We start from the raw sequence: 24,676 nt of genomic DNA, 5'->3' as shown, positions 1-24,676 counted from the left end.
TTCCCAATACACTTACTAAACGCGCAAGGGTCATCGCGCGTTCATCCCACAAGTCTCCGGTGGTGCCTACGCACCGGGTGCGGACCCGAGACAAAGGCTCCTCGGTCTCCGTCTCCAGGTCGCCCACTCCTGGTCGCTGGGACTGACGGGCCTTCGAGTGACCCTCATCCCGCGAAACCCTGAAACTGCGGCCACCTCGACCAACCACGGTCGGTCCCGAAAGCAAATATTCAAATATTCCGAAACTGGCGAATGGCTAGGGCTGACATGTTTGCGTTTCATTTTCTTTGACGTTCTGTTCTTGTCAGTCAAGGTAATTTCCTGAGACTTCCCGTCTGTGTCTTGTTGAACTTTTCGTCTGAGCGAAGTTCACAGAGCAGACCAAGATGCCCGCGCATGGCAGTCCTCGTAGCGATCCCAAAGTGCAGACCCGCCCCTCCATTCCCGACCATCCCCCGGCTGTCGGCCCCCTCCCCTAGGCACGGAAGCGGCAGAGACGGGTCTCCCCCCCCCCCGCCCCGCCCGTTTAGACAGAACCTCTTCGTCCTGGCAGCCCTCCGGAATTCCCGTGTCCCTGCAGGAGAAAGGGAAGGTGGTGGCCGCAGCCCAGAACTCAGCTTCCCCGACCTCCTCAAACTCTAGCTTTGCCGGGATTAAGGAAGGGAGTAAATCCCTGACGCCACAGACCAGGTCAAGGACAAGTTCTCCCCCACCCTACATCCCCCTCCAAGGGCTGGGATTCACCCCCTCCCTTTCCCGGATGAAAGGTACTAAACAGACGCGAAGGGAGGGGTGACGGCGGGCCCCGGCCCCTTGATGTTCCGGTTGAACAGGTGCTGGTGAAAAGGAGGCGGTCCCGGCGGAAGAGTCGGCCAGGGGGGCAGTGCGCGGAAGCGGGGGGGGCAGTCTCCTCCAGCCTCAATCCCCTGCGGGTCTTCCCCTCCACTCTTCGGCTGCCCATCCCCCGCAGGAAGCGTTCCCGGCCGAGAGGTCTTTGAAGTGTCGCTGATGCCCCCCAGAGCTGCCTTCTCTCCACCGCCACCCCACCGCCCAAAGAGGGCGTGTGACCTTTGGTCTCTGCGGGCGTCAACACCCCTTTAGGAAGTTGGGCGGGAGGGGGGGGGGCGGTCAGATTTCGTCCCCTTTGCCCACACGGGTCTTGGGGATGAAGCCTTCAAGCGGACACCCCCTCTCTTCTTTCCAGATCCAATTTCAGGGGCTTTAATTCCTTGCGGGGGGGGGGGAGCTGTGTGTGTTTATGTGTTTGTGTGCGTGCCTAGAGGTCAAGGGTAGCTTGTCTGTGACCACTTCCGTAGGCGTGAGTCTCTAACTTGCGTGGGTCTCTAAGCGCTGCTGTGGGACTGGACCTGGGGTTTGTCTCTCCCTGGGAGGGGCAGGTGGTGTGGCTGGAGGAGGCTGGGAGTGAGGATGTGTGTCTGGGTGCCTCGGGGTGTCTGTAAGGATGATGAATCCTAGTGCGTGCGTTTCTGTGAGCTGGACCGGAAGCTCCCCGAGGGCAGGAATACCTGTTTTATTCACTGCGCTACCCCGCGGCTGCACATAGTAAGCATTCAATAAATACTTGTTAAATGAACAAATGTCTGCGTTTTAGAGCGTTTACCCTACAGAATGGCCTCTGCGGGAAGAGCGCACGAGCTGCCATCCGAAGAGCCCCAAATCCGGAGGGGCGAGCGGCTCAGGTCGCTCCTGCTCCTCCTGGCGCCCCTTCCCCTGCTCTCCACTCCCAATGTCCTTGGGGTTGAAGAACAGCCGCAGACACGAAGAGCTGGGCGGGGGAGTCTGGAGAATCGGACACGGAGCCGAGACCGAAAGACAGGCAAAGGGAGGGTTCAGGAGCGCCAAGTGAGAACTACAGGAAGGAAAAGAAAGAGGGAAGATGAGCGTGGAGCAAGCGAGCGAAAAGCTCCCTACCAAGCCAGGCTTTGTTCCCTGAACCTAAGACTTTACCCGGCGGCGGGCGACGAGCGGCGGGCGGGCCGGGAGCGAGCAGGCGGAGACGCGCGGCCATGGCTGCCGCGGCCGGGCAGGGGGGCCGGGAGGGCGGCGCGTGAGCGGGCGGCGCGGGGCGGGCGTCCGCGATGTGCCACTCGGCGCCTCCCCCGCCGGGCCCGGGCTGCTCCGCGGCTGGGCGGCTCTGGTAGCTGGGCGCGCGGCGCGGAGGGGGCTAACCGGCGCGCGACTCTCATTGTTGGGGGGCGGGGGGGCCCGTCGGGGCATGAGGGCGAGAGCACGGCGGGGGGGGCGGCCAGACCGAGCGAGCGAGGAGGAGGAGGAGGAGGAGGAGGACGCCGAGGAGGAGGAAAGAGGAGGCAAAGAAAAGAAGCGGCGGCGGCGGCGGCGGAGGAGGAGGAGGGAGCGAGGAGGCGCGCGGCCCCCCGCTCCCTCCCTCCCCCCCTGACCCCCGACCCCCGCCGGCCGGCCCCCCGCCCCAGCCCCGAAGGGAGCTCATGGGAGTATGAAGGAGATGGTAGGAGGCTGCTGCGTATGTTCGGACGAGAGGGGCTGGGCCGAGAACCCGCTGGTCTACTGTGATGGGCACGCGTGCAGCGTGGCTGTCCACCAAGGTACAGGGGTGGCCCGCGGGGGGCGGCGGGACCCCGGGGGCGGCGCGCGCAGGGCGCCCTCGGCCGCGCCCTCCGGAGACCTCCCGGGGCTCGGGCGCCCCTCCCCCACCCCACCTGAAGGGAAGGGAGGCGTCGGGGGGCTCCCCCCGCCCTGTCCTGGAGGACCGGGTCAGGCATTGTTTTCTAGCCTATTGTTCCAGTCCCGCGCCCCCCACCCCAAGTTGAGGGAGTTTGGAGACAGTCGGGGGCAGTGAGTACACTCTCAGCGCCCGGAACCGCCGGTGTCCGGGCTGTTGCGGGAATGTTTACCTACGAGGTGTCCCCTCCTGCCGGGTTATTTTGGTCCCGGCTCCCGGAGGGAGAGGTCAAGGGGGAGTCATCCCCCCTCCCGCTTCCGGATACTGGGAGGAGCGTATTGGGAAGGGAGGAGAAGGGTCCCAGGGGAGAAGGGACTCCCAAAATCCTCCCGTGAAGAGCTTCGGAAATGAGAGAGGTTGTGCAAGGGGCCGGAATCGAGAAGAGGGAGGTTTGGAGTTTCCCCCAGCAGCACATGGTTCGGGAGTTAACTCCTTGAGGAATCTTGCCGAGGGCGCAGGCTGGCATCTCCCGCCTGTCTGGCACAGCGGCGGCCCCCCTCCTTCCTGGGACAGCCCTTAAGGCTGTCGCTGTCGGCTCTTCCCGCCACTCTCCTATAGGTTACCTGTACTGCACCTACCCTCAGCCTTGACTTTTGACCTGCCCTATTATATTTAGAGGCAGAAGATGAGGTCCCTGGACCCCCAACTTTTCGCCTCTTCCTTTACTGGCCCTTTAAGACACCCCCCCCCCATAACAACACAAACGTGTTCGCCTATGGTAATGTTGTCCCTCTAGTTTTCTCTATTCCCGATGATCTCCAGCAGAAACTGGGAAACAGGTCTAGAAAGGAGGGTCTTCTAGACTAGAGTTTAAGGTCAAGGACTCAGACTTCCTGCCCCTACTTGAAGTGCTAGGTTCTGTGGTTGAAGGCTGTCCTGTGCGCTGTTGGGCATTCTTTGTGGTCCTGCTGGCTAGTTAGTGACCCCCAGACAGAGGAGCAGCCCCCCCTACTGGAACTGGCTGTAGTCCTTTAGAGTCACCCCCCACCCCCGTTACTCTGGGAAAAGCCACTGCTGACAAATTTGCTCCATGACTCTCCTCCCCCACCCCCAGCTTGCTATGGCATCGTCCAGGTGCCCACAGGACCCTGGTTCTGCCGGAAATGTGAATCTCAGGAGCGAGCAGCCAGGGTGGTGAGTTTGAGACTCCCCTCCCCCCTCCCACCCATACACCTGAAGATCTCCCCTGATTAGGCTAGGGAACTCCGAGCATGAGACTGGGGTGGGACTGTCACACCGGACTTCCTGTTTCCTGCACACCTATCGCCTACCCCATCTCGCCCTCAGCTCATTACTCACTCTGCCCCACCTCAGGCAAGGGGCCTTTTATTTTTGTTTGCTTGTTTGTTTGAACTTCTTATTATGGAAAGTTTCCAACCTATACCAAAGTAGAGGGAATAGTCTAAGGAACCTTATGTTCCCATCACCCACCTTCAACAGTTACCAGCTCGTGGCCAATCCTGTTTCCTCTAGACCCCAACTCATTCCCCCATGGACAGGGTATCATTTCCTCCCGGGGCCCTCTGCACCTGGAGGCATATCAGCAGGTCCCCACCCCTTTTGGAAAGGCCCTCCTCAATCCCTGTGCCTCCTTGCATTGGCAGAGGTGTGAGCTGTGCCCACACAAAGACGGGGCATTGAAGAGGACTGACAATGGAGGTGAGGGGGGTCCTGAGCTCCAGGGCTCATCTGCTGGGGTCAGCAAGGCCCCCTGAGCAAGGGTCTGGGAAGGCAGGGGTGTGTGTGTCTGTGTACGGGGGGGTGCTTGATTTCCCTTTCCTGGCTGGCACTGGAATCTGATGGGAAGGCCATGGAGGAGGGGACTGCCTGCAGTGTGGGGCTGTGAGGGGTCCCGGTCTCGGACTTGCCTGAGGCCTGCCCCACACTGCCCCAGGTTGGGCCCACGTGGTGTGTGCCCTCTACATCCCTGAGGTGCAGTTCGCCAACGTGCTCACCATGGAGCCCATCGTGCTGCAGTATGTGCCTCATGATCGCTTCAACAAGGTCAGCGGCCCCTGCCATGCCCTCCTGCTCGTCCCCTCCCTACCTGGGTCCCTCCACCTCTCTCTTCATCCAGTGTAATTTGATTCTGTCCAACAGACACTTTCAGGAAACTCAGGAAGTGAGTAGGCACCTTTCACTGACAGACATGCTCATACACTGGAATTCAAGCACTGTCAGAGGGTAGACCTTAGCAAGCAGTCACTGAGTGCCGACTGTGTGTCAAACCCGGGGCAAGGTACCACTAGGCACGCAGTGTTCAGTACTGATCAAAACAGAGGTGCTCCCTTACCCCAACAGACACTTTCAGGAAACTCACACTCTTGTGTGGGAAGACTGTAAATATCAATAAACAGGCAAATAACGTAAATGCAGTTTGTGATAAGTGCTGTGAAGAAAACAAGGTGCTGAAATAAAGAATACTTCGTGGGGCGGGGGGCGGGGGCTTTCTTTAAAGTGGTAAAGGAAAGAGACAGTTAGGCTAAGAGCAGGAGGATGAGAAGGAGTCAGCCTTGCGAAGGGGGTAGGGGGTGGGGTCCAGGTTCAAGTCAGAGGTGAGAATAAGCTCACCAGTGAGCAAGGCAGACGCAGTCCCCAAGGACTGTGCTCTCCACTATAGTAGCCGTCAGCCACAGGGCTGTGCAAATTACAATTAAGTCCTATTTAAAGTTCAGGTCCTCGGCCACATTTCAGGTGCCCATGTGGTTCATGGCTACTGTATTGGACAGTGCAGCATGGAACATTTCCATCCACACAGAAAGTTCTACTGGATAGCACTAACCTAGGATAATGGGGGAAGGATGGAATTGAGGGGGGTCCCTTAGGGGGAAGGGAGGAGGGGACGAGTGCGCTGTGTCCTGCAGACCTGTTACATCTGCGAGGAGCAGGGCCGCGAGAGCAAGGCAGCCTCAGGAGCCTGCATGACCTGTAACCGCCATGGATGTCGACAAGCTTTCCATGTCACCTGGTGAGACCCCTACCTGCCTCTCGCCTCCCATTCCGGGGTTCTCTGGGATCCCCGGCCAGCTGTAGCAATCCCCTCCGAGGTTTGCCATAGATGGCCACCCAGTGGGCTGATCCTAGCTGCTGTCTTTGGTGATCATGACAGTGCTTCCCTTGGATGGCCTTGGCTTTGCCTCCGTGGGGGTCCATGAGGGTAGAAGGGCAGAGGCTGGTCTGGTCTGTGACCACACCCTTCTCAGGCTGACCTCTCTTGGTTAGTGCCCAAATGGCAGGCCTGCTGTGTGAGGAAGAGGTGCTGGAGGTTGACAATGTCAAGTACTGCGGCTACTGCAAATACCACTTCAGCAAGATGGTGAGTCTCGTCTGCCAGGGTGTGAGTGGGTCAGTCAGCCACGGTTTAGAGGGTCTGGGCTCTGGGCCAGGCTGGTGCCTGCCGCTGTGAAGACGGAGATGGAAGGAACCCGTCCCTGCCCTTGAGGAACTCTTCATTGAATGAAGAGTAAATTGAAGTAGAGCCTGAGGGGTGTGAATCAGAGTTAAACCTAGCAGTCCGCCCAGAAGACAGAGCTCTCCTGTTAGTCTGAGAGGCTTCGAAGAAGAGGCAGCACAGAAACTAATGGAGGTGGGAACAAGAGCCGACATGTGAGGGTGGGGGCTTACTGTGCCCCGGCCTCTGTACTAAGTTCTTTTTTTTTTTTTTAATATATTTTATTGATTTTTTTACAGAGAGGAAGGGAGAGGGAGAGAGAGTTAGAAACATTGATGAGAGAGAAACATCGATCAGCTGCCTCCTACACACCTCCTACTGGGGATGTGCCCGCAACCAAGGTACATGCCCTTGACCAGAATCGAACCTGGGACCCTTCAGTCCGCAGGCCGACGCTCTATCCACTGAGCCAAACCGGTTTTGGCTGTACTAAGTTCTTCACATGTATTATTTTGTGTGATCCTTCCAACGACCCTAAGAACTAGATGTACTGTATTTTCCCATTTTACAGATGAGTAAACTAAGACCCACTGAGGTTATGTAACTTATCTTACAGCATGTCTGGGGTTCAAACGGACAGTCTGATTTGAAAACTCCTCAGAAAGAAAGGAACCTTAAGCAACGGGACTGGCATGGGTCAAGTCCTAAGAGGAGAAAGAATTTTCTGAGCAGCAGAACAGGGTGTTTGGTGGGGACAAAGCAGGGGCAAAAAAAAAAAAAAAAAGAAAGCTCAGGCAGGGCCAGAGCTGGGCTTCCCTCTGCCCCAGGCTTCAGGGAGCCACGGAGAGGCTAGAGAAGAGGTACTGTCTCTTGTTTGTTGGAAACAGAAGCTGTGGGTGTCCTGGAGAGGTAGGCTGTGGCTAGACTAGAATTGCAGCTTGGACCTCACCCCCGGGACACAGGCTTGTAAGGCTGCTTGTAAGGGGAGGGTAACATGATCAGATTTGTTTTTTAGGGAAGATTACCCTGGCAGGCACGGGGAAGCTGGATCCAAAGGGGTAGGAGACAGCTGCACAAGGCGGGGGATGGAGGGATGAGGCTGGATTCTAGAACATTTCTAGGTAGACTTGCCTACGTGTGGGAGCAGCTGAGGAGGAGTTGAGGGTGGCAGATAAGATCCAGGCTCTCAATGCTGGGTGGATGGGCTTGCGCACCTGGGGATGTTATGAACAGGCTTGTATAGGGTTAGCATCCGCCCTGGTCTACCCCAGGCAGTCCCGGTTTGTGCCTTTTGCCCTGGTGTAATCATTAATAGTCCCCACTTTAAATTTCAACCTTGTCCTGATTTGGTTCCTAAGTTACATGGTCACCTTGGTTTCAGGGTTTGATGATGACTTAGGACGAGGGAGGGAAATCGGGTTGGTTTCTAGGAGGTGCCAAGTGGGAATGTGGAGGCTTGGTGGCTGTCAGACACCCTGGGCAGGGTGGTAGTGCCAATCCCAGGGGTATAAGGCTGGGGGGCTGGAATCCCCAGGTGCCTATCAGGGTAGGGAGGGTCAAGGTGTGAAGGGAACCATGAATGGGAGAGTCTTAAGAGCTTGGCATGGTAGTAAGATCAGTGCCCAGGGGAGCGATTGGGTCAGACAAGGTCTGAAATGAGTCCTTGGGTTTGGCAATTGGTAGGCAGTGGGTGACCTCAGAGGGAGCAGCTGCAAGTCAGGGACACGGAAGCCATTACACTGGGCCTGGGGCGTCTATTAGCAGCGAAGGAAGGAAGGAGCAGGCCCTGGCTGGGGGAGAGGCAGCATGAGGGTCATTTGGGCTTTTGCTGTGGATGCTGACTTCCCCCTTCTTCAGGGCAGCAGTTCTGGGACGGAAGGAACCACTGTGTTTGGTGGAGGGGGCGGGGCTAGGAACATGGGAGAAGAGCTGATGGCCCGGGTGAAGTGTCTGGAGGGAAGGATGGGGCGTGGAGTGTAGAGGAGCAGGGGTTCCCACAAGAGTCCTCCATACATCCTCTCCCCCAGGAGAGGAGGCAGAGGTGGGCCTTGGCTCAGGCTGCCTGAGCTGGGCCAAGAGGACACTGTGGGAAGAGGTGGGTGGAGAGCAAGGACCTGAGCCCCAGTCCTGCCTCCAGCATGCCTTGCTGTAGCCTGGCCTCTTGTGGACCTCAGTTGTCAGATCTGAGCACTGGACACGCTGGGGAAGCTCTAAGGAGGGCCCTTCGTTGAGCAGAGCATCCTTGAGAACACAAGGTCCTCCTAGGGAGAGGCGGGCCAGGGGAAGTGGCCCCCAGGGTCACTTGACCTTCAGGAACCTTCTTCTAAGCTAATGAGAGGAGAGTTTGGCAACTCCTCTCAATTCTCTCCCCAGAAGACTTCCCGGCACACCGGTGGGGGAGGCGGAGGAGCAGCGGCAGCAGGAGGAGGCAGCGGCACAGGGGGAGGTGGCAGTGGCTTCATCGCTGGCCGGAGAAGCCGGTCAGCCTCACCATCCACCCAGCAGGAGAAGCACCCTTCCCACCATGAAAGGGCACAGAAGAAGGTAAAAGTCTTCTCCCTCTACCTGTCCTGCCACATTCACAGACTCATAGCTCTTTCAAGAAGCCACCACAGGGTGCCCCACGGCCAAGGAGCCTGCCCCTTCCCTCCTCTGAGGCCACTGAGGGCAGGGAGGGGGCTGCGGAAGTGACACGTGAGGATCACAGAGGGTGAGGTGAGGGCCTGGCTTCCCTGGGGCTCTCGTGTTTGTGTGGTTCTTCCAGTGTCCTCCCCATGACACAATAGTGTCCCGACAGCCCCCAATACATGGCCCTGCACACATCTCCACGGTCTAGCCTGTGTCAGCCCAGTGTGTAAGTGTACATGCCTGCGTCCCCTTGTGCCTCATGTCACAGTGTGCCTGGCTCCCATCCCTCTGCACAGCTCCGTGTCCCTGGTGGACACCCTTGCAGGTGCGTGCTCACGTGTGTGGTGCTCTGTGTCACTGGCGTGATAATGGGACAGGCTATTTTTAGCAGGCAGAATGGACGAGGGGCTGTTGGCACTCAGAGGACCCTGCCTGAGCCACTCCTGTCCAGCCAAAGTCCCCCAGTCCCACCAGAGGGGGAGGTGACATCCACAAAACCCATCCCTGAGAGGGGTCCACTGTCCACATGCACATGTCATCTTCACCCCAAATGCCCCCCAACACCAATATCGGCTCACCTATCCTTCCCCAGAGTCGAAAGGACAAGGAACGCCTTAAACAGAAGCACAAGAAGCGGCCTGACTCACCCTCCAGCATCCTCACCCCACCCGTGGTCCCCACTGCTGACAAGGTACTGCTGCCCACACCCCAGAGGGATGGCCACGGCAGCGGGAGGGAGGCAGGGTGTGAGGGGTCAGGGTGAGCCAGGGACCGGGGCACCCCCACAGCTTCAGGTTAATGTGCCTCTGCTCCCCACCTCAACCCCCTCTACTCCTCAGCCCCACCAATCATTTACCATCAGGAAGGTAGAGGTGGGTGGGGAGTACCACCCTACCTGCTGGCTGCCAGATGTTCACATCTGCCTCTGTCCAGACACGGAGCCTCAGCACCGGGCTCTTGTCTGTGGAGACACACTCAGTTCTCTAATTCTCCAAGCTCTGGAGCCTGTTCTCCAGAGATAGAGAGGACCCCATCTCTCTCACCACCCCTCCCCTTTGCACCTCTTCTCCCTGTCAGGAAGACCCCCCCCCCCGCCCCCAGCCTGTGACCTAACCAAAATCCCACTCTGTGCACGCTGGAGGGACTGAAAGTGTGGCCCGTGACAGGGCCCTGACAACACCCCGAAACCCCACCCCCCTCATCCCACCGTCCCAGGAGGGGCATGGTATGTCAGGCCTGTCTCCAGAAATGGGCAACATCAGGATAAGCAACTAGCAGGCCCTTCCCCGAGGCCAGGGCGCCCCTAATCCAAGCCAGAGCAGCCCTCTCTGCCCCTCCTGCCAGCCTGCCCTCCCCCGGGAAGGTGAAAGGGCCTGGAGAACTGCTCCCTCCCTTGGCCAGTGTGGCTCCATTCACTCCCTCTGCCCGTGGAGGCTGGCAGAGCTCTGGGCATCTTGTTTGCAGGAGGCTCAGGTATCAGGTTTCTAGGGGGATGTTGCTGTGGCAACTACCCCAGTAACCCTCTCCCTGCCCTGCTTTCCACGACTCACCTGGAAAAGCTTGTCATCTCTGCCCTGTGCCCTGCCCTTTCCCTGGGGCCTGCAGACAGGTAGAAAGAGAGGGCAGAGATCTGGGAGTAACCCCCAGTGGCTGGGTATTCCCTTGGACATGTTGGAGCACTCTGCTCATCCCCTCCACCCGCCCCAGCATTGCTGCTGCCCCTCCCCCCATCCCCTCTCCTCCCTTGCTCTCAGAACCACATCTGGCTCCCTTCAGAACTCCAGCTGTTGAAAAGAACAAAGAAGAAGAGGAGACCAGGGCTCCCCCCAGGGAGGGCAGCACAGGGTGGCTCTCATTCCCCCATCCATCCTCCCTCTGGCATTTGTTGGTTTAGCAGAGGTTTGCAAATACCTGGTCTCCACCAGGAGGAAAAGCACCATCCCTGGCAGTAATACGATGCTCTGACTCAGCCACCACATGCCAGCCTCTCTTCTAGAACGGGGATCTACAGGGTGTACTGGGATTAGCTTGTTCAATCCTCAAAATAGTCCAATTTTATTAACCCCATTTAATAAATGAAGAAACTTGAGGTACAGAGATTAATTAACTTGTCTCAGAGTGCACAGCTAGGTAGTGGTGGAGTCAAGATATGAACGCATGCAGTCTGACTTGAGGGCCTATACTCTTAACCACCACAGTCAGTCTCTGCAGTATATTACTAGCAGCCACAGCCATCAGAATCATCATTATTGACCCTGCAGTTTGTATCTGGCATTATGTTCCTCATAACTCCCCAAACAGGCATAATTAGCCGCCTAAGGACACTGAAGCTCAGCGAAGTGGAGAGACCATGCAACATAAACATGGCAGTAAATGCAGAGTCCATCCTCCTCCAACCCCTGCCCTGCCACCCTCAGAGAGGTTACGGGGGGCCCCAGGAATGGGGACAGTATATTTCAGTATAGGGTAGCAACTGTTGACATGGCTGATGTGGGTACACGGTGCCCTGGAAATAAGAGGACAGCGTGGCTTATTCCACCCCAGGAGTACAGGGTGGCTTCATGGAAGAGTGGACTTCCAAGCTGGATTTTGAAGGAGGAGAAGTTTTCCAAGAAGAGTAACAGAGGGCTCGGCACTGCAAGCTCAGGTTGTCTAGGAAAGGCACAGAGTGACCAGGGAATAGGGTGTCAGCCAGGTGGCTGCAGCTTGGGGAGAGCAAGGAGGGAATGGTGGCGACTGGAGGGCCCACACATGCGGCCAGGCCCTCACCGCTTCCCAACACAAGTCCAGCAAGTATTTCTTCAATGAATGAATGAATGAACGAGTGAGTATATTAGTACAGACTCCGAGACTGTTTTCATCTCCTAACTGAGGTGAAGGACAGACAGCTCCTTGGGTTCAGAATGCTCAGCTCTCCTCACACCCAGAAGTTCCACAGCTGCTTCCCCATCTTCCTGGTCTAGGGACTCCTAGCACCATCTCTCTACCTGGAATCCTTCTTGAAGCTAATTCTGGACTCTCCCAGGAAAGCCCAGGTCCTGCATGCTCCTGCTCCACTCCCAAGTCAGGGTAAACCCAGGCCCAGGCAGTTGGTCTCAAGCCTTCCTCTCTCCTCCCTTCTTTAGGCCTCCTCCTCAGCTTCCTCCTCCTCCCACCATGAGGCCAGCACTCAGGAGACCTCTGAGAGCAACAGGGACTCAAAGGGGAAAAAGTCTTCCAGCCATAGCCTGAGTCACAAGGGGAAGAAGCTGAGCAGTGGGAAAGGTGTGAGCAGTTTCACCTCCGCCTCCTCCTCCTCTTCCTCCTCCTCTTCTTCCTCCTCTGGGGGGCCCTTCCAGCCTGCAGGTGAGTGTGGGCAGGTGAGCCTCCTGGAGGAGGCTGGGAATGGGACAGCCTTTGGCCCTGAGCTTTTCTAGCAAAGGCCTCTGCAACATTAGTTTGCATCTCATTTTTTGTTGTGTGTGTGTTTTTTTAATCCTCACCCGAGGACATTTTTCCACTGATTTTTAGAGAGAGTGGAAGGGAGGGGGAGAGACAGAGAGAGAGAAACATCAATGTGAGAGAGACACATGGATCAGTTGCCTCCCACATGGACCCCACCACCACCGGCGCTGGGGATCAAGCCTGCAACTGAGGCACGTGCTCGGAATCGAACCTGGACCCTTCAGTCCATACTCTGACACTCTGTCCACTGACCCAAACTGGCTAGGGCTCTCATTTGCTTCTTAAATTGGTTCAGGTTAAAGATGGGGGATTCCCCACCAAATTATACTTCTCCAAATCCTTCCCTCAACCCTTCCCTTTTGAGATGGAACTCTCCTCTCCTCCCACTTCATTGTGAGTGGGGGAGGGAGGCCACTCATCCTGGACACAGAGATAGTGGCAGAGCTGGGACAGGACACCAGGCTTCCCCATCCCCTGACCACAGCTCTCCCACCAGTGCATATTGGGAGTGGGAGGGAGGGATCTGGGATGCAGCTGTAATTCTGTTTTCCTTCTGTGCAGTTTCGTCCCTCCAGAGCTCCCCTGACTTCTCTGCCTTCCCCAAGCTGGAGCAGCCAGAGGAAGACAAGTACTCCAAGCCTGCAGCCTCCACCCCTTCAGCTCCCCCCTCTCCCTCGGCTCCTGAGCCACCCAAGACTGACCTCTTTGAGCAGAAGGTGGTCTTCTCTAGCTTTGGGCCCATCATGCGCTTCTCCACCACCACCTCCAGCTCAGGCCGGGCCCGGGCCCCATCCCCTGGAGACTATAAGTCTCCTCACCTCTCAGGGTCTGGGACCTCAGCAGGCACCCACAAGCGGATGCCCACACTGAGCGCTGCCCCTGCGCCCACTGAAGAGACCCCTGAGGCAGGCGTGAAGGAGAAGAAGCACAAAGCCAGCAAGAGGAGCCGGCATGGGCCAGGCCGTCCCAAGGGCAGCCGGAATGAGGAGGGTGTTGGGGCCCCAGCTGCGCCCTCCCTGCCTGGTGCCCAACTGGCTGGCTTTACCGCCACTGCTGCCTCACCCTTCTCAGGAGGTTCCCTGGTCAGCTCCGGCCTGGGTGGTCTGGCATCCCGCACCTTTGGGCCTTCCGGAAGCCTGCCCAGCCTGAGCCTGGAGTCCCCCCTGCTAGGGGCAGGTTAGTGACCCTTTGGGATGGTGGGCATCAGAGGGCCCAGCCAGTCTAGTGATGGAACAGAGGGATAAGCATGTAGTTAGAAGGGAATGTGATAGAAACTACACCAAAGGACAGAGAGAAAGGATGGAAGTGACAGTCACCTCTAAGACACTCCTCTATACCCATCTTCTGCATGGTTGTAGCAGGAGAGATTGGGTTAGATTGTCAGTAGGACATAAACAGTTTTGGTTGGGATATTAGAATAGCTGGGAATTCCCCAGGCCCGGGCAGGGCAGTCCAGTAAGTAGTCATGTCAAGCAGCTACCACCCAGGCAAAAAGTGACATCTGTGCAAGGAGGAGGTTAGACTGGTGCCAGAAGCAGGGAACGTTCTCCTGGGGGAGGGGCTTCCCCGGCCACCTGCCTGGGGGGCTTGGTGACTATCTGCTTCCCTCTGTGTCCTTGTGCCTGTAGGCATCTACACCAGTAATAAGGACCCCATCTCCCACGGTGGTGGAATGTTGCGGGCTGTCTGCAGCACCCCCCTCTCTTCCAGCCTGCTGGGGCCCCCTGGGACCTCTGCCTTGCCCCGCCTCAATCGCTCCCCATTCACCAGCACCCTCCCCTCCTCTTCTGCTTCTATCTCCACCACTCAGGTGAGGACTTACTCCTGGGCTCCTCCATCCCTGGGCAGGTGGGGGACAGGTTGCTAAAGACCCCAGCCCTCCATGGGAACTTGAGATATTGGGCTTGATCCCCAGAACTTCTCCCTGTCTCTGGCCCCCTCTCCTCTCCAGCACACCTGGTGCCCCCCACCCAGTAAGCACAGTTGTGCCCTAGATCTGAGAATAACCACCAGGCTGGACTCTGCCTCCTTTCCCTCAGGTGTTTTCTCTGGCTGGCTCTACCTTTAGCCTCCCTTCTACCCACATCTTTGGAACCCCCATGGGTGTCGTTAACCCCCTCCTTACCCAAGCTGAGAGCAGCCACACAGGTATGTGAGTCTCTGACCCCATTCCCCTTTCTTCCCAAAGGTCAGGGGCACCCATCACCTGCATGTCTTCCCCCCAAAAAAAGATGGGAGGGCTTTCTGGCTGCCCCTTCCCTCTGGCCATTGCCCACCCTGCAAAAAAAAAGTTTTCACACACAACAAACCAGGGTACACTTTCAGGTTAAAACCTGCTGAGGGGTTGGGACAGGACAGGAAAGAATTACTGCTCCAACTCACGGGAGAAACGCAGAGAGATTAATGCTCAAGGCAGTTGAAGTAGGGAAATTCGGGTCTCCTGACTCTGACCCCAGTTCTCTTACCGCCGAAGTATAGCTCCCAGCTGGCCCCATAGTGAGTCTTTGGGATCAGCGGTTACAGCGATCGCAACCAGTTGGGCAACCTGCTCTCCCGGTGTATAGGAGTTAAAGGGGCGGGTCATAAGCGCCCCACCCTCTCCCTTGAGAGTCAACTTAGCCCCATAAAGCTGATTGGTGCAGACACACCACCTGGCCAGCCAGGGGGCGGGGCCTACCACCCCGCCACCAGTTCAGGTAGGCCTTCTTAAAGAGACCGAATCCAGAATTAAAGGCCTGACACAGTAGGGTGACACACCCCTCCCCCGCAACCCAAATAGGAATCCTGTGTCCCAAACAAGGGTTTTGCCATCTAATTTGTGAGTTTATGCATAGAAAAAGTCATACAAAACATAATAGCTACAATTACTAAGGGCTTCCTGCATGCAGCTTAACTCTTCACATTTATTTGCCTTATTTTTAAGTCTCATAACAATCACTTCAGAGGTTAGTTGCCAGCCCAAGTTCACAGAGCAAGTATCAAATCCAAGTTTGACCCAGGGCTGTCTAGACCCAAAATTTCTATAGCATTAAGCTTCCAGGAAAGAAATTGGGAGGTGTGAAAATAGCCAGGCAGAGGGAGTCTTGCTGCTTAGAGAAGGGAAGAGACCAGATCCATGGCTTTACCTCCCAAGGGGCCGAGTTTCCATGCCAAGGCTCCCAGCGCCTTAGGAGCTAGAACTGGGATTGGGAGATCCTGGGGGCAGGGGTCTGATGTAAGGTTCCAGATCCCATACCCACTACCCGGCGGGGACCGAGCGGCCGACTGGCATCCTTTCCCCGCTGATCCCTGTCTCCCTTCTCCTTCCAAGAGCCAGACCTGGAGGACTGCAGCTTCCGGTGTCGGGGGACCTCCCCTCAGGAGAGTCTGTCTTCCATGTGAGGGAGGGGGCGGCGGCTTGGGGGAGGGGCAGGGAGGGGGCTGGAGGGACACTCTGGGAGGAGGGGCGGAGAAGCGGGCATCAGAAGAGGGTGGGGTTCTGACGCGGATGACTGGAACCCCTGAGGAGGGGAGGGGAGAAGAGTGGGAGACAGGAGTGGGAGGTAAGCCTGAGCCCGGTGTTCCCTTCTGATTCCAGGTCCCCCATCAGCAGCCTCCCCGCACTCTTCGACCAGACAGCGTCCGCACCCTGTGGGGGCGGCCAGTTAGACCCAGCAGCCCCTGGAACGACTAACATGGAACAGCTGCTGGAAAAGCAAGGCGACGGCGAGGCCGGCGTCAACAGTGAGGAGGGGGGCTCAGGGCTGGGAGACCTGCCCCAGGATCCCCAGACTCGGTCACCCCTCTCCCTGAAGTTCACAAACGTCTCTTAAGGTTCTTCCCCTAGACCCCATCCCAGCCCTAACTCTTGCCAACCTTGGCCTCACCTTTAGTCCCTTCTAGGCCCTGTACCTGGCGCCGCAGCCTCTGCACCCTGCCCTTGGCCCTCCCGGACTCCTAGCCCATACCTTATTACCCCCGAATTTGCGCCCGCCCCTGGCCTCCCAATCACGTGGCCTCAAACCGAGCCCCAGGCCCCGCCTGTGGTCCGCACACCTGTTGTTTCCCCAGGCCCCGCCTCTCCGAGCTCACCTGACCCCCTTTCTAGCCCACGCCTTCTTTTCTAGGTCCTATTCCGATTTCCTCCGCCAGGCCCCGCCCTCCCTGCCCCTCCCTCGATCCTCTGGCCCCGCCCCCAGCCCTCGCCCCGCCTCCTTCAGGCGCCTGGTCCTTTCTCTGCAGTTGTGGAGATGCTGAAGGCGCTGCACGCGCTGCAGAAGGAAAACCAGCGGCTTCAGGAGCAGATCCTGAGCCTGACGGCCAAGAAGGAGCGGCTGCAGATTCTCAACGTGCAGCTCTCTGTGCCCTTCCCCGCTCTGCCTGCCGTCCTGCCCGCCGCCAATGGCCCTGTCCCTGGGCCCTATGGCCTGCCTCCCCAAGGTAAGGGAGCTCACCCAGCCCGGGAGTGGGGGCCTATGCCGGGCGGTAGGAACTAGCTCCGACTTCAGGCCTGACTGCCTTCCCTGATCCCCCTCCCTCAGCCGGCAGCAGCGATTCCTTGAGCACCAGCAAGAGCCCTCCCGGGAAGAACAGTCTCGGCCTGGACAACTCGCTGTCCACGTCTTCGGAGGTGAGCACCCGTGGACCCTGGGGAAGGGCGGGAGAGGGGAGGCGCAAGGGCCTCTTGGTCCCACCTCCACCTTGTAGCTATTGGAGGTTGGACAATGGAGTGATTGGCAGAGCAATGAGTTTGATCCTTTCATTCCTTCATTAGATAAGTAATAATTATGAGGTTTCTACTTAATGCCAGGCACTGGCAAAGCTATTAGTAAGCAACATGGATGCAGTCCTGCTCCTGAAGATAGGCTAAATCCGAGAAAACAGTCAATAATTACAAGCCGGGGGGAAATGCTAAAATGGAAATAATTTGAGGGCTGTGAGGAAGAATGGGGCTTAGGATTCTTCTGTAGATATAAGGGGGGTAGGGAAGGCCTCTGTGAGAGTGTCTGTGACGGGTTCATCACAGTGCCTCACACAAAGAATTCCTGTGTAATTGGCGGTGGTTGGGGAAGCAGTGACTATTGTTATGTTGTGGTTATTTTTGAAATCAAGCAAGCTAGTTTCTTGTTTTCTCTGCCACTTACTAACTGTGTGACTTGGGCAGTAATAATCATCATAATAACTAATATTAACTGCACATTTGCCCTTTGTCATGTCCTGTGCTGAGATTTTTTTTAAAATATATTTTATTGATATTTTACAGAGAGGAAGGGAGAAGGATAGAGAGCTAGAAACATCGATGAGAGAGAAACATCGATCAGCTGCCTCCTGCACACTCCCCTACTGGGGATGTGCCCGCAACCAGGGTACATGCCCTTGACCGGAATCGAACCCGGGACCCTTCAGTCCCCAGGCTGACGCTCTATCCACTGAGCCAAACCGGTTAGGGCTGTGCTGAGATTTTTAAAGCATCGGTTTGTTTAGTCTTCACTGTGGGATAGGTACTCATGGAATAGGTACTATGTTACCCCCGTGTTATGAATGAGTAAACCGAGGCAGAGAAGCCACCCAAGCCATTGAATTGTGGACATAGGGTTTGAACCTGAGCCTGTCACTCTAGCTGTCTACAAAGTTACTTAGTCTGTCTAAGACTAGACAATGGGAAGAATGAGAGTGCAGGTCAAGCACTGAACCCCGAGTCCGGCTTACTAGATTCTCACGACCATCATTGATGTTTAGTATTAAACAAGGACGGTGGGTGCTGGACCCCAGGCAGTGGTCTGTAAACATGATTTGTGAAGACATTTAGGATTCTTAGCCTTAACCCCTGAGCCTTGCTTCTTGCTCCTGGGTGGCTCTGCCTGGGGGTGAGGTGGGGGTGGCTGTGCTCTATCAGAATGTTGGTGGGTGCTGGGCTGGGGGCCAGAAATGTCATGCTGGCTCCCTGCCCCTCTGACCCCTCCCTTCCCCCTCCCTCCCCAGGACCCACACTCAGGCTGCCCAAGCCGCAGCAGCTCGTCGCTGTCCTTCCACAGCACGCCCCCACCGCTGCCCCTGCTCCAGCAGAGCCCTGCTACTCTGCCCCTGGCCCTGCCAGGAGCCCCTGCCCCACTCCCAACCCAGCCACAGAATGGGCTGGGCCGAGCACCTGGGGCAGCGGGGCTGGGGGCTATGCCCATGGCTGAGGGGCTGTTGGGGGGGCTGGCGGGCAGCGGGGCCCTGCCCCTCAATGGGCTCCTGGGGGGGTTGAATGGGGCTGCTGCCCCCAACCCTGCAGGCTTGAGCCAGGCTGGTGGGGCCCCCACGCTGCAGCTGCCAGGTTGTCTCAACAGGTGAGGGAAAGCTTAGCCTGGGGAAGGGAACGGGGAGGCTGGCTGTGGGAGGGATTCCCCCCAAACACCCACAGTCCCCCAAAGGGGAAAATGTCCTCCAATCGTATAGAATCCAGTCCCCTCTTGGCCCCAGGTACTCCCTAGATGTTAGTTGTGAGTGCCCTTTGGATGGCAACTCTCTAGGACAAAGCTGTACCCCAATCTAGGTTTCCCTTCTGGGGAAGTTCCATCTAACTTATCTCCCGCTGTACTCTCTGAGCTCAGTCTGTCTCTCTCTAGTCTCATGTCGCACATCCCTGCCTCTCTCCACCTGGGTCTGAGGGAGTCTGGGAACTCGTGGGAGGGGGTGTTTCCCTGTCCCTTCCCATGGTCTGTGTTTTGTCCCCCTGCCTCAGCCTAACGGAGCAGCAGAGACACCTCCTGCAACAGCAAGAGCAGCAGCTCCAGCAGCTCCAGCAGCTCCTGGCCTCCCCACAGCTGACCCCGGTAATGCGCTCCTTTCCCAGGCCATTGCGCCCCGCTCTGCTAGAAGGGCCCATGGCAGAGGGTCTGGGGAGGGAGAACAGCTCCAGGCTGGGCTGTGGGACTGGAGCATCCTCTGTGAGAGCAGGTCTAGAGGGTGGCAAGTCCTCAGTTACTGAGCATTTCCAATCCCAGCCCCAAGGATCTTCCGGGGGGCAACTCAGAGTGTGTGTGGAGAGGTGGCTGAGCAGGTGGCACCCCTCAACCAGAGCAGCCCCTTTTGGGTCTGCCTTGTATGTTGGGCTCTGCTAAGATTTCCTTTGGAGAAAAGGAGTTGTGCCTTTCAAAAAGGAGGGAGCTGGAACTATATAAACAATAGTCATTTTCACATAAAGAAACATTAGAAAGAGACACAAGAAACCAATTTAACTGGTTATCTCTAAGGGCCAGATGGGAATGGGTAGGAGCAAAATTTCCTAAGGTAAACCATGATATATTGTTTTGGTTTTCAGAATACTCGAAAATGCTTTGCGTTCTCAAAGAAAAAAAATTTTTTTAAAAAATCTTAAATTTAAAAAAGCAAACAAAAAAGAGGGGGAGTTGAACACTATTGACCTAGTTTAATGTTTCTCAAGTTGGGGTCTTAGCACCCCTGGGAGCATTTGTTGTTGTCATAGTGACTGAGGAACTGACTTGAGTGGAGCGGGGCCAGGGATGTTAAACACCCTGTGCTCGGCCAGTGTTGCCCCACTTGACAAACACGGATGGTGTGCAACCACTTTCTTGTCCACATGGGGAGACTGAGGCCCAGAGTGGGGAGTTAGAGACAAGAGAACCTTGACCATCTCCTGCCTCCACTGTGATGGGATGGGGCGTGGGCCAAGCGGGGCAAGCTGGCCTTGGGAACCACTGGCCAATGAGAGTCTGGCCTACTTGCAGGAACACCAGACCGTAGTCTACCAGATGATCCAGCAGATCCAGCAGAAGCGGGAGCTGCAGCGGCTGCAGATAGCCGGGGGCTCTCAGCTGCCCATGGCCAGCCTGCTGGCAGGAAGCTCTGCCCCCCTGCTGTCTGCAGGCACTCCTGGCCTGCTGCCCACGGCATCTGCCCCACCCCTGCTGCCCGCCGGAGCCCTGGTGGCTCCCTCCCTCAGCAACAACACAAGTCTCATGGCCGCAGCAGCTGCTGCCGCAGCAGCAGTAGCAGCAGCAGGCGGCCCTCCAGTCCTGACTGCTCAGACCAACCCCTTCCTCAGCCTGTCGGGGGCGGACAGCAGTGGCAGTGGCCCCAAAGGAGGGGTGAGTAAGGGGTCTGGGGCTGTCCTGTCTTCCTGCTCCGGGATAGGCAGCATCAGAAGGTACATCATCAGATGCATCCTAAGAAGGAGGAGGAAGTGACCCCTTGGTCAGCAAAGCACCCTGCTCCAGACCCCAGGGCCTCTGCAGGCACATGGGTTCCCTCCTGCAGATCCAAGAAAGATGCACTCTGAGCATGCACTAACAGTGAAAGGACCAATTAGGAAACAGCATTCCTCTGGGAAGACCAATTAGGAAAGGCATTTCCTCTCCGAGTAGAAAGAGATGATGCTCTGGGTGGGTCTTTCTGGAAATGCCCACTTTATGCCATTGTGAGGGCATAAAGACAGCACAGGGTGCTGGCTTTGGCTGGAGCATGCCCGCTTAGCCAGGCACCCTGTGCAGAGCACACTCCCCTCCCCCCCCCCACACACACACACGCACACATAACATGTTGTTGACTTTGATGTATACCCATCAGAGCCTAGGTCAGGAACTTGAGCTGGGCTCCCTCACTGCCCCTTTCAAAAGCTTGCTTAACCCAAAGAGCTGTTCTCAGCTGGGTGTTAGGACCAGACACCTCCCAAACCCCCAGCCTCCCTTCCTCTCTTTCCAGACCGCTGACAAAGGAGCCTCAGCCAACCAGGAAAAAGGCTAAATCCATCCACACCCCTCCTGACCCCCAAAGTGGAGGGGGCAATCCTGGCTTGAGGGGGTCCTAGCCTGGAGCAGGCACCTGCGCCCAGATCCTGGAGAGTCCCAGCCCAGAGCACGCGCTGAGACCTGGGGAGTGTGGGGTGCGCCTGGTGCTGAGGACTGAGACCGAGAGGGGAGCTCCTTCTCTCTGGCCCCTTTCCCCTCTGCAGAGACCCTTTGTGAGGAGCTCAGAGGGAGGACGGGCTCCACGCTGACCTAGGAGCCCCTGCTCAGCAAATGAGTTGAGGTCCTCCAGGGAGCAAAGTGGGCCATGGCATAAGTGGGGGGTTGGTTGGACCCACCACATAAAATGGATCAGCACTTGTATGGGACAGGTCCTGGGCCTGCCCCTGCACAGAAACCTGTTAAGGAAGAAGGGGTGGCCCTACTGTACCTGCAGTTTCTGCCCGACTTGGGCAGATGGCAGGAGGGATCCCTTAGGCTGTTTCTCACCAGTCTTCTTCCCCTGCCCCCCAACAAGGGTCACAAGCTGAGCTTGTAAAAGCCCACAGACGAGGAGGCTGAGGAAGGGGCAGGATGGCCTCAAACTCAGCCCAGGCCTCCCCACCTCTGGAAGAAGCCCAATGATGGGTTGTGGGGGGGGGGGGGGCTGCCCTGCCCCTTTTTGCACTATTGGATATTGGATTTAGGAGTGCCGAGGGTGGGGAGATGGAGTTAGCTGCGTGTGTGTGTGTGTGTGTGTGTGTGTGTGTGTGTGTACACGTGTGTACGTCTGTCTCCCTCTACCTGGGGCAGCCAAGGACAGGGATAGGAGCAGTGCTCAGAAGGGGGTCTCCCAGCTCTTGTTTGCACCCTCACCAACTTTGGTCCCTTTCTGGGGCATGAATGGTTATCAAAAATCAGAACAGTACTCCAATATTGGAGAGTAACGGGGGGCTGAGGGCTTTGAATCAGGGTAAATCCTGCCTTCCCTTCCCCAGACCCCTCCTGGTCTTAGTGCCCTCTCAAAGCTCCCCTCCCTCCACCGATAGTTGGTCCTGCTTCCTTGGCACAAGGGGAGCCCCAGGGATTGGGGGACAGAGCAAGGGAGGGTCAAGTGCCACTTCCTTTTGTGAAGATCTCCCTCCCAGAATTAGCCAGCCTACTTCCTGCACCATACCGCCACCTCCACCAACCAGGGGAGACTTACGCTTAAGCTGACCTAACAACTGTCCCTTCACCCACCAGCTATTTCCCCTCGGGGTATAGTGGGCAATGCTTAGATTCTCACCTTATAGAGTCCCCACCTGCCCAGAGCCTTTGGTGGCAAAGGCCTAGGAGCCAGTGGGACAGCCAGGAGAGGGGCGAGGTTGAAGCCTGTGTCTGTTTCAGTTGCACTGGGGTTGGAGCCAGGAGAAGGCATGTCCAGCTTTCCCTGATGCTCATGTCTTGTCAGTCTCTTTGCATGTGGGGATGTGTGTGTGTGTGTGCGTGCGCGTGTGTGTGTGTGTGTTTTCCTGTTTGGGTTTTTGTTGTTGGTGGTTTTTTTTTTTTAATAAAGAAAAGAAGATGTGTATATTTTTGGCAATGACAGAAACGTAGTGCAGATATATTTTTGCCTGTGCTGCTCAACTGGTTTTTTTCTGATACTGAAAATAATAATATTACTGTTGATAAGACTTTGTCATATGTTAGGGAGCTGATAATGGAGGGGGTGGGTGGGAATCCGTCCAAGGCAATTTCTTAGGCCCTTGCAAGGGCTTGGGGGGAGGGGTGGCAGTTGTGATGACCTCAGAAATACTCACTTTTTATTAATGCTAAATATCAGTTAGAAAGAAATGGTAGAATTCAGCATCGTATTAATCTTCATCTATTAAGCTGTCTAACTCCCTGCCCCCAAATCACTGAAAAGAAAAACAACTTTCAGAGATTCTTAGAGGAGTTGTTCATTCACACCCACGCCCTCACCCAAGGCCAGCCCACTAAGAGCTGAAGTCAACTTCTGTTCTGGATGGCGAGGGAATAAATCCACCCAAGGCTGCTGTGGGGGAGAGGTCCACATGATTTAGTGCACTGGAACCACGGCCGCCTCCTCCCTCCTGGCACCCGGGAGTCTGTGTTTTCCAGCTCTTCCCAGGCGGGTGCAGCAGCAGGTAGTCAGGTTAGATGTGAAGATGGAACCTGGGCTGGGTATGGATTGGTGCTGTCTCCCGATGGGGGATGGGAAGGGGCAGGAGAGAGGTAGTACATTTTCATCATTTAGGGACCTTTATCATAAGAAAGGTCTAGAGATCGTCAGGAAGGAGCAGGGTCCCAATGTGGGGGCATGGTTATACTGACCTAACGCTCCTCTCCCAGACTCGGTCCTTTTTCCAGGGAATTTGGATGGGGAGTGGGAAGAGATGCAGATTTGTAGAGCACTCTGTCTAGGGGAGGGGAAGGATGTGGTTTGCAGGGCGGAAGTGGAGTTTGAAAATGCATGCAGGAGCTTCGTGTGTCATCACCCTCAGCGTGAAGATGTGAGTGGGGTGTGCATGCAGAGCCACTGTCTGGCCTTGGGGTCACAACTGGTGCATGAGTGTCAGAACTGGAAGGGACCTGTCTTTAGGGGTCATTTGAGCCAGATCCTCACTTCAAAGGTGATACCTCCAAGCCCAGGAGGGGCAGGGGCTCTGGCAGAGCCAGGACCAGCCCTCAGGACACTGGCCTCCTGGTCCTCCCATCTCCCCCTCCACTGCACCACCTCCATGTGGCTTCCTGGCTGTCCTTGTGTATGTGATGTACGGTGTGAGTGCAGGGCTGTGCTGGTGGGGGTGGGGGGGGATGAAAGGGGGGTAATCTATGTAGCACTGACTGTCCTAGCTCAGAGCTGATGGATCCTCTCCACAGACAATGACACTTTAAAGGTTGCTTTTTAAAAGGTCTTCCTGTGTGCGAGTTTTTCCCCTCAGGTTCATGGGTCTACTGCTCCCTCCAGGTGCCCTTACCTTGAGGCTGATGAGAGCGCCCCAGCCATTCCTGTGCTGAGTTCCTGGGCAGTACTCCTAGGAAGAGCCCAGACACGTGAGGGGCCAGCTCTGAGGAAGGGTGATCTTCTCCACACTTCTCTTTCCCAAGCTAGAAATGCAGACACGTTTTCAAAGGCACAGCCTCTTCCTGCCAGCTTCCAGCATCTTCCTTGGTGTGCGGTAGGCCAGAGTTAGGGGTAGGCACCTTACTCCCATTCTCCTTTATCCCAGCTTACTTTCCTGGGGAGAGGTGTCTGGTGGGATTTAAGTCACTCCATTTGGGAAGCTGGGACCCAGCACCCTGACTCCCTACAGTTACATCCACGGGATTATAAGTGTCTAGCTCCTGACCACTCTGACTTGATCTACTGAGAAGTTGGGGACTGAGGGGTGCCTTCATTGCCCTTTGCTTGCTTCCTCCAGCCCAATGTGGGACTTAGGTGGCAGGACCCGAGACCTAAACCTTGACCTACCCCACCCCCATTCCATCCCAGCCTGTCTCAATGTAGCAGACCCTTCCTAGGGGAGCAGGAAGGGGAAGCCATGGTTTGCATACCCAGGGCTCCTTTTTCATTCTTTCTAAAACCTCCTTTATATTCTTACCCCAAAAGGCAATGCCCCCCCTCCCAACACCCGCCACCTCCAAGCCTGGAATTGTGCATAACCCGGATCTTGTATCTTTGTATAACGGATGTTATTTGTACGAAGGGCAGTTCGTAAACAGCACTTGTTCTTTTAATAAAAGAATGTTTTACAAAAAAAAAAAAACTCCAAAGAG

The 24,676-nt window shown here is 56.5% G+C and overlaps 1 protein-coding gene across 4 annotated transcripts; it reads left to right on the top strand.

Annotated features, from left to right (window-relative positions):
* Window positions 1–2,350: 2,350 nt before the first annotated feature.
* On the top strand, window positions 2,351–24,676 carry MLLT6 (MLLT6, PHD finger containing). 4 transcript variants are annotated; one of them, XM_080679795.1, is made up of 20 exons: window positions 2,351–2,585; window positions 3,777–3,856; window positions 4,327–4,381; window positions 4,617–4,726; window positions 5,587–5,690; window positions 5,945–6,038; window positions 8,490–8,657; window positions 9,334–9,432; window positions 11,867–12,086; window positions 12,747–13,361; window positions 13,814–13,995; window positions 14,225–14,333; window positions 15,496–15,562; window positions 15,763–15,908; window positions 16,407–16,604; window positions 16,706–16,794; window positions 18,147–18,496; window positions 18,892–18,982; window positions 19,898–20,257; window positions 20,871–24,676. In XM_080679795.1, the coding sequence occupies exons 1-20, from the start codon at window positions 2,477–2,479 to the stop codon at window positions 20,910–20,912; spliced, it is 3,288 nt and encodes a 1,095-aa protein (XP_080535921.1). In that variant the 5' UTR covers window positions 2,351–2,476; the 3' UTR covers window positions 20,913–24,676. The 4 variants fall into 4 exon arrangements, with proteins under 4 accessions (XP_080535921.1, XP_080535922.1, XP_080535920.1 ...); XM_080679796.1 differs by having other exon boundaries at window positions 8,487–8,657; window positions 11,867–12,005; XM_080679794.1 differs by having other exon boundaries at window positions 8,487–8,657.

This window comes from Plecotus auritus, assembly GCF_963455305.1.
Source record: "Plecotus auritus genome assembly, chromosome: 7".
NCBI classification, from domain to species: Eukaryota; Metazoa; Chordata; class Mammalia; order Chiroptera; family Vespertilionidae; genus Plecotus; species Plecotus auritus.
Note: the sequence above shows the minus strand (reverse complement) of the source record. Positions and strands in the feature narration are given on the sequence as shown.

Excerpts from the sequence above, each read along its gene's own strand:
- MLLT6 (XM_080679794.1), top strand. The coding sequence starts at position 2,477 with ATGAAGGAGATGGTAGGAGGCTGCTGCGTATGTTCGGACGAGAGGGGC. Across the intron at positions 5,691-5,944 it reads CAAGCTTTCCATGTCACCTG|TGCCCAAATGGCAGGCCTGC; the intron begins GTGAGACCCCTA and ends TCTCTTGGTTAG. Across the intron at positions 14,334-15,495 it reads AGCTGAGAGCAGCCACACAG|AGCCAGACCTGGAGGACTGC; the intron begins GTATGTGAGTCT and ends TCTCCTTCCAAG.